This window comes from Electrophorus electricus, chromosome 4 (genome assembly GCF_041902795.1).
Source record: "Electrophorus electricus isolate QZ-2024a chromosome 4, ASM4190279v1, whole genome shotgun sequence".
NCBI lineage: Eukaryota > Metazoa > Chordata > Actinopteri > Gymnotiformes > Gymnotidae > Electrophorus > Electrophorus electricus.
In genome coordinates, this window is record NC_137500.1 from 16,340,001 (window position 1) to 16,354,310 (window position 14,310).

The 14,310-nt window shown below is 39.7% G+C and overlaps 1 protein-coding gene across 1 annotated transcript; it reads left to right on the top strand.

Annotated features, from left to right (window-relative positions):
* Nucleotides 1-5,643: 5,643 nt before the first annotated feature.
* Nucleotides 5,644-7,624, top strand: prl2 (prolactin 2). Its single transcript, XM_035534310.2, is given in 5 exon segments — nucleotides 5,644-5,898; nucleotides 6,652-6,768; nucleotides 6,983-7,078; nucleotides 7,081-7,153; nucleotides 7,401-7,624. Coding segments are annotated over 5 exon segments (756 nt in total). The 5' UTR covers nucleotides 5,644-5,652.
* Nucleotides 7,625-14,310: the final 6,686 nt, after the last annotated feature.

Below are 14,310 nucleotides of genomic sequence, written 5' to 3' on the forward strand. Positions count from 1 at the left end.
GAAACAAGTTTCAGCGACTCTACCTAGCAACCAAAATCCTACCTACTGTCTCTCCCCAAGGTATCACTGCCCATAGAGTGTCTTTTATAAAGGCCAGAAAAAATAGAAGGAGTCAAAACATGATAGTGAGAAATGTATTATTGTGAAGAGAGAATCACATTATATAAAATGTTATGTGGTATTCAAACTGTGCATGAGAAGAACTGCTAAAAAATAGATTATGAAGTTTTAGCATCTATGAAACAAGAAAAAACCTTATCCATTCCTGAGTAATAATGTGGGAAAGGACTTCTGAGTGCTATGTCAGATCAGTGAATATATCTGAGCCTAGTGACTAGCATATTCTTAGGCTATGGGATCATATGCTGTTGTTACAGTAAGGTGCTGCAAGTTAGATATGAATATGATACACCAACCAGCTATAACATTAAAACCTAATTAAAGCCTTGTTTTGCAGATCCCCCTTGTGCCAAAGGACAGCTTTGGAACCCTTTTCTCAAAATCATTGCAGACTTAAGATTGTCTTAATCAAGTATAATACTCAATCTACCACTTAAAGATTATCTTTGTTTTATGCTGTTTTTGGGAAACCCAGCTCTGACCTGATGAGGCATGGACTCCACCTCTGAAGGTGTCCTGTGGGATCTGGCACTAAGTCTTGTAAGTTGTGAGGTGGGGCCTCTGTGAATCTGGTTAGTTTTCCAACACATTACATAGATGCTCAATCAGATTGAGATCTGGGCAATTTGGAAGCCAAGTCAATACCTTCAATTCTTTGTCATGTTTCTCAAGGAATTCCTAAATATTTTTTGAAGCGTGGCAGGGCACATTATCTTACAGAAAGAGGCCGCTGTCATTAGGGAATACTGTTTCCATGAAAGTGTGGTCTGCTTGGTCTACAACAGTGTTTGGCAAGGTGGTTCATGTCAAAGTAATATCCACATCTGCAATCCACTGTGTTCTGACACTTTTCTGTTATAGTCAGCATTAACTTTTTAGCAATATATGCTACAGTAGCTCTACAGGATTGGACCAGACAGGCCACTGCCCACACACATCAGTGAGTCTTGGGCACCCATGATACTGTCGCTTCCACCACATCAACTTCAAGAAGCGCCTGTTCACTTGCTGCCTAATATATCTCACCCTTTGACAGATGCCACTGTAACAAGATAATCAATGTTATTCAATTCACCTTTTAGTTGTTTTCATGTTGTGCCTAATCGGCGGGTATGACAATTCTAGAGATATGTTGCCATCTTGTGGTGAAGCAAGTCACTACAACTATGTTACAAACAAGGAAAAAAAATGTGCTTACAAGTGTGCAAATTCTGGCAGGCACGTGGACAGACATATAGGTAACCAGAAGTACACAGAAACATATAAGCTCTCTGAATTTATCTATGACCATCTACAAAAAGTAATCATGACCCTCCATCAGATTCAAGTATAGTGCAATATTTGTTGACTAGGGTCAGGAAATATATATATATATATATATATATATATATATATATATATATATATATATATATATATATATATATAATCACAATACTGTGTATATTTTCTATATACTAAACACAATATTTTCAGGAACTTCACTCACACACTACTACTTCTGTGTTAACATTAACAGTTTTTGTTAATGCTTACCAACATTGGTAGTTTAACCAATTGTGCTACTGCTTGTGCTTAACTGAAATGGTACGTTTGGACACGTGCTACAATTCTGGAATTATATTAGTGACTAAAAAAATAACAAAAAAAATGTAACATTGCAGTCTTGCTACACTTGCCACTCTAAATCATTAAACTATCATACAAAGTGTTCAATATTACAAAAATCACAATTTACATATGTCATAATATAACTGTCCCAGTATATACAGAGGGCACTGTACGTCAGTATGTGACCCTTGTTAATGTATTGAAATGACACTTTTAGAAAATAGCCTATGCCATGAAGGGTTTCACACCAGGAAATACTGCATGTATGAAAGTAAGCGCACAACACGTTTAGAAAGAATATTCAGACATGGTGTTTTGTGTTGGATGGGCGATATTTAATGACTATAAAAAGCACGATGCACTGAATAATAAAATAGCACATTCATAAGTTTATTAACACACCCATAAAATATGTAAAACAAAAGAGGAGATTCGATATACAGGTATTGAACGATGCCACTCAAGCAAAAATAAATCAACGTCCTGATCTACTCATCTACGTCGCGTCCAAACTATTTTAATACAGAGTATTTTACTAAAGCTACTGTTGTACCACCGATGTTCACTGATCTTAGTTCTGTTTCATGCAGACGTCGCCAGCCAAAACCCCGACATCCTGCTGTGTTTAAACTCTGGCGAGCATCGTGATGCATTCTGATATGTAGCTTTTTATAAGCAGAGGCGTAAATGGCTACCACAGTGAGTTAGTGAGCTCAAAGCTTAAGGCGTTTGGCAGACTCGTCGTTCACTTCTCCCAAACTGTAGATCTTCTTCCCATTCTCACGAACTTGCCCTTTAACCCGCCCTCTCTGTTTCGATTCCTCGTGGCCACGTACCTGATCCCTGGCAACCAGAGACAATTGCTCAAATGGCAAGTTCGTGATTCAGCGAAAAATGGATCTGTGTTAACGCATACAGTCAGATGTGTGTATCTTTTTATCTTATGTATCGTATGTTTTTTTAAGGGAAATATGACATGAAGGTTGCAAAGTGTTTTTTTCCCCTGGGGTCCAGAAACATTCTTTGTTGTTGTAATTAATATAGGCTATACTTTTCTGTATATCTTATTATATGTCATATTCTAATTGCTGTATTTTACAGTCCTGCTGATATTGAAGACCTCAAATAATATTTGGGACTGACCCTCTGCCTAAGAGAACCATGTGTTTTTACACCAGTCAAATACATTTTATTAAGGGTTCATTGATTATATTGTAATTAAAGATATATTTCTGTTCTAAACAGTGACTCGTTTTTACTGTTTTGACTCGTTTTGACTTGTTTTTACTATGCCTAATTTGCATATTTTCACATACCTAGGCCCTAATGCAAGAGAGAGAGAGAGGGGGAGAGACAGAAATAGAGAGAGGCAGAAAGAGAGAATGAAATATATAAAACATGTATGCGTGTTTGGTAGTGCATGTGAAAAGAAGACCAGAGTTTAACATGACATATAACTATCTATGTCTAGGAAATATCCACTGATATGATTTGAATCACAGTAAAAGAGAGTCCAGACACAATGCATTGATTTATGCAAGCAACATGAAACTTTCATTTTTCCTTCTGAAAGGCTTTTAAAGACAGCCAAATTACAGATGGGGCCGGGACAGCTCTTAAAAGTCATTATCATAAACGGCTGAACATTCAGCTCCTTTCTAGAAAGATTTGCCAATAAGGATGGACAGCCTACAAATAACCAAGAACCTCCTGTGGTTCTGCAAACTTGTGAACATTCCAGACTTTCGGAAGTCTTGGGCTGTTTTCATAAGCACTTCTGATGATGCATAATGAAAGCTTTACATAGCTGGTGTCATAACACATACAGTTGCGACAAGAACGTTTAAAGCTGTAGATCACACTCGAATTCTTCTTATGGCAATTGTGTTATACTGTGACTTCCAAATGTGTTGAAATAATGAAGGCAAAATTATGTAAAGACAAGTATGAAGAAATAAATAGGCAAAAATCCAAATGTCAGCTTTTATCTGGAGCAGGGGTATCCAATCTTATCTGCAAATGGCTAGTGTATCTCCAGGTTTCTTAGCAACCACAAAGGAGTACACTTGATGTGACTCATTTAATCAGTTTGCCTCTATCTTCAAACAGTTGATCAAGCATGCTCCAGCTAACCAAAAACACAACAGAGAAAACATCAGTTATTGTTTTTAGTATTATTGAAACAGAGAAGGAGAACATTTTGTTAGTAATTTTATTCTAAGTTTTTCACATAATCCTTTTAAAACATATACACAGTTTAATTTGGAGACCAGGAAAAACCTCAAGACATGTGAGAGTAAGAAATGCAACATCTTATTAAGGCTGCTGGGTTTAGATCAGGCAGAGCAGGAAGTGAGAGAGGAGAGAGAATGCACAGCATTGCACAGGACCATGCATTAAACTGCTGCAGGGCTTTCTGAGTAGCACACCTACCTACACTGCTCTGTGGATGGGCTACCTGCTACATGATGGCCTAAAAGTTTGATTGTTTCTGCCAAGCCCGCAGGTCGAGTATGCCACTGGGATGCATGACTATTAGCTGCTCAAACCCTCCAAAACAGCAAGAGCAAAGTCACAAGCAGTGTGAAATATGGTGCAAGGTGAAGAAATTGCTTCCAGGTCAGAGTTTTAAACCTGATGCAGGCCACTATAGGAAGTCAATGGAGGGAATGCAACAGAGGTGTGATGTGTCTGAACATGTGAAATGTATTCTATATTATTCCCACAGAAACATACCATACACAGAACTACATACAGGCTTGCACTCAAAAAGATTTCAAATACGCACATGCAGTAATGGTGGTAGAGATGGAGCTATCATCACACCTCCCAGAAGCAAATCTAGTTCTTTTACTAAAAAGAGCAGTAAGAGACTTCTTCAACAAAAACAAGCTCTCCAACCTTTGAGTTGAAGAGGAATTTTGCTGGAAGGCAGGGACTCAGATAGCTTGATGGCCTGGGATTCAGATGAATATTTAAGTTCCACTGAGACCTCTGAAGTACATTAGACCATGTGTTCATGATCACCTGCTTGATTTGGTCCTCTGAATGGCCCATAACTCAGAACCAGTGCAAAAGAGGACAAATATAACTAAAATTGGTATACTTCATATGATCAGAAAATCTACCCACCAGATGAATACCTTTTATGAGTTACCATTCACATGAATGGGTGTAGTTCAAGGTCAAGACAGGTCAGCCCTAGAAGATATCACACATGCTGAAATGTCTAGGGACAGAGGTCAGCTGTTGAAAGGACGAAGATCTCACCAGCATAAAGGTGAAAGGCTAGAAAGCCGAACGTTTCTCACGAGCGACTTCAAGAAATGACGACTGTTCAAGATGGCGGTATGCACCCCCTCCACTTTCTTCATCTGTCTCCCCCCATTGGTTCTTCAAAGAGAAGAGTCAGCAGACAGGAACTAACAGCCCCGCCACATGACTCAAACCACCTTAAAAACCTACCAGACTTTCGTCTGCACCACAATCACCCTTAGAATGTCCAGGAGCCAAGAGCAAGGTACTGCAAAGACCTAGCAGAGCATCTGAAAGCAAGGCACTCTGAATGAATGAGGGGTATGCTTCTCTTTCTATCCTCCCAGTCTTCCAACTCTGTCCCCATCTATGGATGCCCACAGTCCTCTTTCTGTCTAAGCTTCGGTGCTGCGTTTGGAAATGACCTTTCCTCTGGTCCTCTCATTCTCTTCCTTCTCTCATCCCATCCATCTGGTCCCTTCTTGTCCTTTTTTCCCTTCCTGCTGTCTCTGGAATCTCACGAGGACTTGTGCTCTCTTCAGAGTCCCATTTGTCTCGTTCAACTTGTTCATCCCATTCATTCTGCTCCCCTGACAGAAGCCTTGCACCTTGTCACCATATCAAAACATTAAATCCTTTCTACAGTCTACCCTTCTACCTCCAGAGATGTCAAGACTCAACACTATCATCCCTCTCGTCGTTCACCCTCCTGTCCTTGTCCCCTTTTGCCCCATTGCCATCATCTTTGTGGCACTGCTGTGCCTGGACACACACGTCCTTGTGGACTCAGTACCTGTGTGCACCCATGGTCCGGCCAGCTGCCATATACTTGCACTGGCCCGTCTCTTTGACCAGGTCAACCAGCACTTGGTCAGGGTGCATGACCTCTCCAGCGATCTGCTCTCAGAGTTTGTAAGTAGCTGCTCTTCCTTTTTATGTTGCTGCACTTCTGATTATCACTGATAGATAATGTTATGAAGAGGATTCAAACCATTTATTTAATGAAAAGCGACACCTTGCATGCAATGAAAAAGGACAAAGCTAAATAAGTGCAACTGTTGAGATTAATGTTGCTTGTTGACATAAATGGAGTATTGATGCTATCGGAAATATCCCTTAATTCAAAATGTTTTAATTTTATGGGTTGTTCATGCCCAGTTTAGAGTTTAGAGTCAGATTTTCTTATGTTGTGGTTCAATCTACAAACCTGTATGACAGGATTTGACTAGTTTATCATCTAATAAGATCTCATTGTGAATCCAAGAAGTAGATTCCATCAAAATTCATTTAATTAAGAAAGAAAGAAAAAAAAGATTTTAGAATTTAGAAAATTGTAGAATGGTTTGATATGAGAACTAATAAACTGGGAAGATCTGAATATTAAACTGGTAAACTTCAGTACTTCTGAAGCAGTTTCTTTTTAAAAAAATATTGAAACTTTATTTATTTTGCCAAATCTGAAATGCCAAAATGCTGTAAATTGTTTACAATGCATCTCTGTAAAGGTCAATGAGTATGAAACCTAATTGTATCTGCTCATTGCTTTTCCATATGTTTGCATAATTTGTGAGATTTAGTCTTTAGTTTTCTTTTGGCTTCTGGCATGCAAGCTCATGTGAACTTTCTGCATTTAGCTTTCTTCATTATTCTGTCTGAATCGTTAAGGAGCTGTACTTCCTGCCCAGCAGATACCATATTACCAGAGGCTATCCCAAGTGCCACACATCCAGCATACTAACTCCAAATGGCAAAGACAACGTACAGAGAATGGCTCTACGTTTAGTGCGTTTTCTCTCTCTCTCTCTCTCTCTCTGTGTCTGCCTCTTTCTCATCTCTGTCTAGTCGAGCTTCCATCTGCCATAACTGTCTGCTCACTCCTCCCCACTCCCCTCACCCCCAAACCTCTAAACTCCCAGAAATGACGAAGGAAATGTAAATTATATGTCTGGGTCGGCACTCAAACTTTTCTACCCACTCCTTGTCTCTGACGGCGGAGGTGGTTCTGAAGCTACTGGTAGCCTGGAGGGATCCCCTACATGAGCTGCACCGGCGCTTCGCTGGCCAGAAGGGCTTCGACATCTTCAGCCGCAATGTAAAGTCCTGGAGATGAGTGAAACGGTGCACAAGCTCAGGAAAGGAGTGGAGAGAGTAATGGAAAAGGTGCTGGAATAACAAAACACTCACTGCTTTTACCTGTTCATATGTGCATGCATGCATTGAAAAACACTGGCTATATTATTATTATTATTATGTACCAAAAAGGAAGGCTGAGAAACTACTCGGTATAGTATGATGCAACGTGTCCACATGTGTACACATTTACTTGTCTACTGCTTAACTAAAAAAAAACCAATAAAACAAACAAACAAAAAAACATCCATATGCCCCTCCCCCTCCACAACAAACACAACTGCTATTGGGGATGGTCAATAACTCAGCGAACAGCCACTTGCCACCTGGTGCCTCGCTGCCCACTGCCAGGAGCCAAGAGGCCCTGAGCGACTATGTGCTTCTCTGCTGCTTCCGCTGCGACTCTGATAAGGTGCAAAACTACTTGAAGATCCTCAAATGCACAACTATGCCAGAATATGGCTGCTCGCTCGCCCCATTGGACTCAGCATGTGCACTCGGCACTTAATACGTCAAGTCCATGCTTGGTCTCCAATTATGTCTACATTCGATTCCCATAGATAAGCAGCCTGAGAACCTGTTTCTGAGAATATGTTTACTAAATTAAAAGGGGGGCTGAGCAAAGGAAGCTGTTCCTGGAATGATACAGAGCTGAAAAAGATTATATTTTTTAAATGATGAGAAGGAAAAATTAAAAAAATAATTGCAGGGGGAAAATATATATATATATATATATATATATATATATCACCAATTACCAGTGGAAATTTCGGGAGGGTAGTTCATGAGCATTCGGGTGCATTCGGAAGGTAGTTCAGGCTTTCGGGGAAACATTTCCTGGCGCCAAAAGACTGTAAATGACTATTGGATGACTAGTTCAGCACAACCTAAATAACATAAGGAACTTCATCTTTCCTTTGGTAGGTTCTGGTGCTTCTTCAGTGCTCGGAGGTGACGTAAGGAGGCAGAAGAAGCACCAGCCGCTTCTATACACAACGTCCTGTAGCAACTGTTCAGTGAAACATTCTACCAATTGACAGCAATATGGTCAGACAGTTCCAAAAAGGATGCTGTTGGTACTCATCCTCACTACCACAATCCTCTCAGCCATAACCAACTCACCAGAGAATTTTTCATAGGTGAAGATGACAGTTTGGCATCCACAGTCAGAGATTTGGCATCATGACCATTAGTAACTGAATATTGTGTGCATTGGGACCTCCTACACAATTAGAATGACTAAACAGATTTTGGGATTTGTGTTCTGCCAATGATCATGATCCACAGAATGCATCTCCTGCCGAATGCATTTTCTCGCTTCATTCTTCTTTAGCCCTGTGAAGAAAACACTGCCACTCTTATATGTTACTTAGGTGTGGTTGTTTCAGGAACAAGGATAATACTAGTTCAGTGTTGTTGCAGTCCAATATTTGCAAATATTTCTTTGTAACTAGTTCCCATGAGTTTATCTGTCAATACCTGTGTTAGCTAGTTAGCTGCTAGGGATCTGATAAGCAGTTGATCAGCATTATCCTACATATATTTCTCTGAAGGTTGTTCACCCAAAGCATTAGTTTACTTAGCTCTCTAAATTATATTTTAAAAAATTATCTATTAAATTTCTTATGTAAAGTCTGTCACTAAAACAGTTCAACCCATATAAACATTGTGTTTACAGAGCTAGCTACCTGTCCCATAGGAACTAACTCCACCTTTATCCCCTTTGCACATAATTATGTCTATTTTGGAAAAAACTATGCTTGTTTTAGAACTTTTGTAGTGTGGTTCTTTGCCCACAGTACAAGTCCCTGGCAAAACAGGATGTTTACTGGATTCTGCAATGTTTTTTAGTCAAACAGATATAAATTTGGTGGAGCAATGGGGCATTAAAGAGTGTCTCAAAGTGACTGACAGGAGGTCAATGTAAACACAAAACAAGACTACAGTCCAGAACATTTTTAAACTGTTTTTTGTAGGCACCTAATACACCAATGTCAAGACTGGCCTTTTTATTCAGAACCATAATTACTGAGTGAGAACACCAAAGACTATTTAATATGCTGATCAAGACCTGCTCATACAGTTATGACATACAAATTAAACAATACTGTCTCATAAAGTAAGAAGAGAATATTCATAGTTTAGCCTATATCAGAGTAAGTATATGTAAATATACATGTTTTACCTAGCAGTTCCCTATTCCATCCTGTATGGTTCATTAAATAATGATGCTTGTCATTCTCACGCTTTTGTTCAAGGGACTGCTAAAATGTCAGGGCCAAATCAGAGCAGTTCGACTACACAACTGACTCTAAAATGCAGTTATTAATTTTCATTAGTTCATTAGAAAATCCATACATATTAGAGGTTCCATCTAGCAACTGCTGCCAGTTATTCCAATGTTAAAAAAAAAAAAAAAAAAAACCACAATCATCAGTTCTTCTTTCAGACTTCTTTTTTTTTTTTTTTACATTTAGCTGATGCTTTGATCCAAAGCAACTTACAATTACAATTCAAGTACCTTAACCACTGTGCCAGCACTGCCCTAGAGCATTGGTTTTGTCTCATAAATGAGATCAGGGAGTTTTCAACAGGTCCCACTGAGAGTCAAACTCACATCACTGGATTCAGAGCCCTGAGTACCAACCATTACACCATGGAACCACATAACAAGTCACAGTATAAATGAGCCCAAAATGACAGCTGTCAGTTCACCTCATTCTTAGTACAAAGAAAGCTAAATGGATAATGGCTCAGTCTGTGTTCTCACCCAGTAGTGATGATTTACAGACAGAATGGTTGTCACAGGATGCCAAGGCTGACCTCTTCTCTGATGTCAGTGGAAATCCATCAGATGGTCAATACAACCCCATTGGAGCACGCTTCATCACTGTCTCAGTTCTGTAGCATAGCACTGAGTCACTGTCTATGACTATTGATTGTTGTGTTCATAGCACATTCACAAATTTGGAAAGAGATGTGCAGGGGAAGGGACTTTTGAACAGCTACTTTAGACAGAATACCAAGATACATATTAAACACATGTTAGGATGTTTCTTATGTGTTCCAAGACACTAGGGATTACATAAAGCACCTTAACAGTACTTGCCATAACAATAGATAAACCACCTTGGAGGCCATCACACTGCATGCTTTTCACTGGGGGTTCAAGCAAGTTTTCTCCTACTCCAGTGTTTAACGGAATTGAGTTTACAGCATCTGCAGAAGGTTCAACAGTGAGACTGCTATCCTAAACCCACATCCTCCCAGCCCACTCTGCATCAAGCTTATTCCATAACTGAAACAATAGTGACCACCTCAGTGAATAGAGCCGTACCCAGCCACATTGGCACTGTTAACGCATAGTTAGTGTCATCAGTTCCACCACTCCACCAGTCACATAACACGAGTGCGTCTCAATTAAAGATGCCGTGACAAGCTTAGCCGCTTCCTTAGCAGAAGCGATCTGCGGAAGACCGTCCCTCTGTATGTGGCATCAAATTACACAAATGACACTCTGTCAAGAATCCATCCTACTGTGGCTTTATATACGTAATTCCCGGGCCTGATAGGCTGAGGGGCTAAAGAGAATGAGGGACAGCTGGTGGAGTGAGTGACAGACCTGGCGCTTTTAAACTTTCTGTGCTCCCTAAAGAATCATCAAGAGCAAAACAATTGCTGCTGTGTGACAAGTTAAATATAGTTAATACAATTAAAATAACACAGCTAGCTAATTAAATGTACATTAAATAACTAGCTACTAAACTGATTAACTTGACTAATGAGACAGCTATGCTATACTAGTAGTTGGGAATTCATAACATTAATTCAATGTAAAATCATACATCACTCCATCATAACATCCCTTTACAATAAACACTGGAAACATCTAAAAACGATCTTCTGTTGTCCCGCTTGCCTTGCTCTGCTTCATTGTTGCTATAGCAGCTTTGCGCGCGATACAAAGACTTGTGGGAACTCGGAGGCTGAGAAGGATATGTTGGTGCTTCCTTAGAAGTTGGTTAAAAGAGGGACGCATTGCTTGGCCACGTTTCGAGGATCATCTGCGTTCTTTTTAAGTGAGACAGTCCTTATTGGCCTAAACAGCCAAGAAATGAAACCTTCGAAGGTGGCAGGCCCATAAATGTGATGCATCCAACATTATGATGCATTTCCCCAACCTATCTATAACGACCTGAACCACAGCCACTGACTAGTCCTTTCAGCTACTTCTGACAATTAATCTAATGCTACTCTTAGCGAACGCCCCTCGAAAACCAAACTCAATTAGCGAAGTGGTTCACTTTGTTACAGATCCTCTAGTCCCCATCTCTGCTGGGCTGATATGTGTCTGCCAATTGCGTTGCCTCACCTCAGCCACAAAGTCTTAATATTTCATCTTCTCTTTCAAAGGCTTCCTCTATTACGTATCCAAATGAAATCATTAACTCAATAAGATAAGTTATTCGCTCACCCCTCAAATGCATAACCATTTCCGGCCTCAGCATATACTGCAATACACTGTGGAACCCGAAGTTGCCTACTTAAATTTGCTACCCACTTCCCGTCTCACGCTTCATCCACACTACTGACCATCGACACTGTTTGTTTCCTTGACAAACCTAACAGAGTTGTTCCCACTTTTGACCGCTAGATTATGTGCCTACTATCCAATAAATATGCTAAGGTATTAAGCACCTGAATATGCCTCCAGGTATAACATCCTTGAGGCAGACTTTCCAACCTGGTAAAATATTCCAACACCAGCACAAAGTTTACAGGCCATATCGTCACCTACCAAGTTGCTAAACTTTGCGAGTGTTGGAAGGATATCATAATTAGCTCCAATGACAAATGTGATATGACCTCGGTCTATTGCCCAAGTCCCTCCAGCTTGTTTCACTTCTCAACCTCTTCCTATTTACCGTATTTCCCTTGAGCTGCTGCTGCTGCTGCTAACTGATTACTAATTTTATTCCAGAGTAGGAAGAGAAAGGCAGACATGTCTCTTCTCTTCCTACTCTGGAATAAAATTAGTAATCATCTTCCTCCTCTCCTCTCCTCTCCTCTCTAAATTAAACCCAGATTGCAACTCATTTTACATTGTATTCGTTCTCAGTCTAGCCATTCTCAATGGGGGGAAATACTTTAATGGGGGGACATAATGATCTACTCTTGCGTTACTGTAGGCTGCTCAGAAGATGGCAGTGAATCTTTAATTATTTCCTACTGCAACATAGTAAGGAACAGCAAGGGGAAAACTACAGGGAATAAGGTTTTGCAATGCTCACTAGAGGGCACTGTTTAGCCTCTCATGTATGTCTCTTTTCATTAGGCGCATGTTTAACGTAGCCGTGTTTATTTTATGCTGGCGGTTAAACACGCTTAAGCATTACAACCGCAAAAACAAGAGCCTGACGAATGACTGGAACCAGACATAACTGCGCAAGGACAGCCAAGGATGAAAACATGTGAGGAAGTTAGATTGGTTTCTGAGCTACTGGAGTCAATTTTGAGCAAAACTAAAGTATGTAAGCTTTGAGTTCAATGCTCTACATAGCGGCTTCCTTCAGAATCGCCCCACTTATAAGTTCATCTTGAACGAGAAAAGGAAATGACAAATTCACGTAAACAGATCTGGAATTCAGACATATTGAAGCAGGTAATGTTTTAAAGAGACTGTGATGTAAGGTAATTAATTAAGGTTCAATTAAATCTTAAACAATCGTCCAAATACTACAAAGTAGAGCAATGTACATCCGATGAACATTGATGTGAGATTATTTTTTAATCAATATTAATGCTTTTTAAATTTTCATTTAATTTAGCAGATCCTAAGTTCCAGTTCCTAGGTAGGTCACTCCCCGAAAGTAAGAGGTACAGCTTTTTTTTTCTTGTGTCCAAGAAACAACACTAGCATTGACTACTGTTGGAATCACTGCAACTGCAAAATAGTTGTTTCTCCACTGTTCTTTATGATTCAACAACTATCATATGCCGTTTCCGCCCATATTTCACAACATAATACATTAAATGTACATGGAAATAGATATTTTATGCAGGGAAGTGAAATCAGATTTCTATCAGCACATATAGGAAACATCATTTAATCAAAGGTGTGAGGAACTGGGCCCATCTGGTAACTAAGACAGACATGTGGAAGGCATCGAACATACTGCTGCCAGATGTCTTTGTTATTTTATGTGTATTGTATTTTCTTTATTTCTGATAGAGCATAATATTCCTGCTGCAATCTCACAAAATCGTAATACACTATTGATCCTATGAAAAAAATAGATCCTTGGTCACAAATGACTTAGTAATAGAACTAGATGGCTTCTAAGCTCCTCATTGCCCAGAGTGTATAGTGTCAGAGAAAACAAAAATGGTGATGCGTGTCTTCTCATGAGCAAGTCTTGGCACTTGGTTGCAGAAATAGTTTCAAAATTCTTCTTCAACTTGGAATACTTGCTGCTTAAATAAAGAGCTTTTAGTCTACTGAGGGAATTCTGAGGACAATGTACTTTCCCTCAATGTAGTGAGTGAAAATCTGTGAGTGAATCCTTGCTGCCAGCCCTAACAGAATACTGGAGCAAATGATTTACTGATATATTTTATATCTCAATGTTACTGTCTGTTGTAAAAAAAAAACAAAAAAAACACCATTGTCCCAGCCTCAAAGACATACCAAATCACTTCCTTGATTATTACTCAGTTACTCACATCATAAAATGCTCTGAGCAGCAGGTAATGGCATACATTATATTCCCTGACAGATGTGATCCTCTCTATTTTGCATAACACCTAAACAGGTCCATAGATGACATTATACATAATTTGTGTGGCACACTGCCCTAACTCATCTGGACGAAAAGTGCAATTATATTGCCACATACTGGCATACTATATACTGGCCACAGACTGTTTTGCCATTGGTCTGTGTCTTGCGTTGCAGAGTGTTTGTCTTTCTGTGGGACAGACTAGAGAATGTGAGGATTGGATGAGTGGGCCTCAGGGCTGTGTCTTGAGCTGACAAATATACTCCCTGTTCACTGTGAGGACTGGGTTTCTAAACATGTCAATAGCTGGATCATCACATTTGCAGATTTTCAACTTTCAAAAGCAAAGGGCATTCCACCCCAGTCTGCATCAATGAATTTGATGTGGAAATCATCAGTAACTTAACCCTCATGT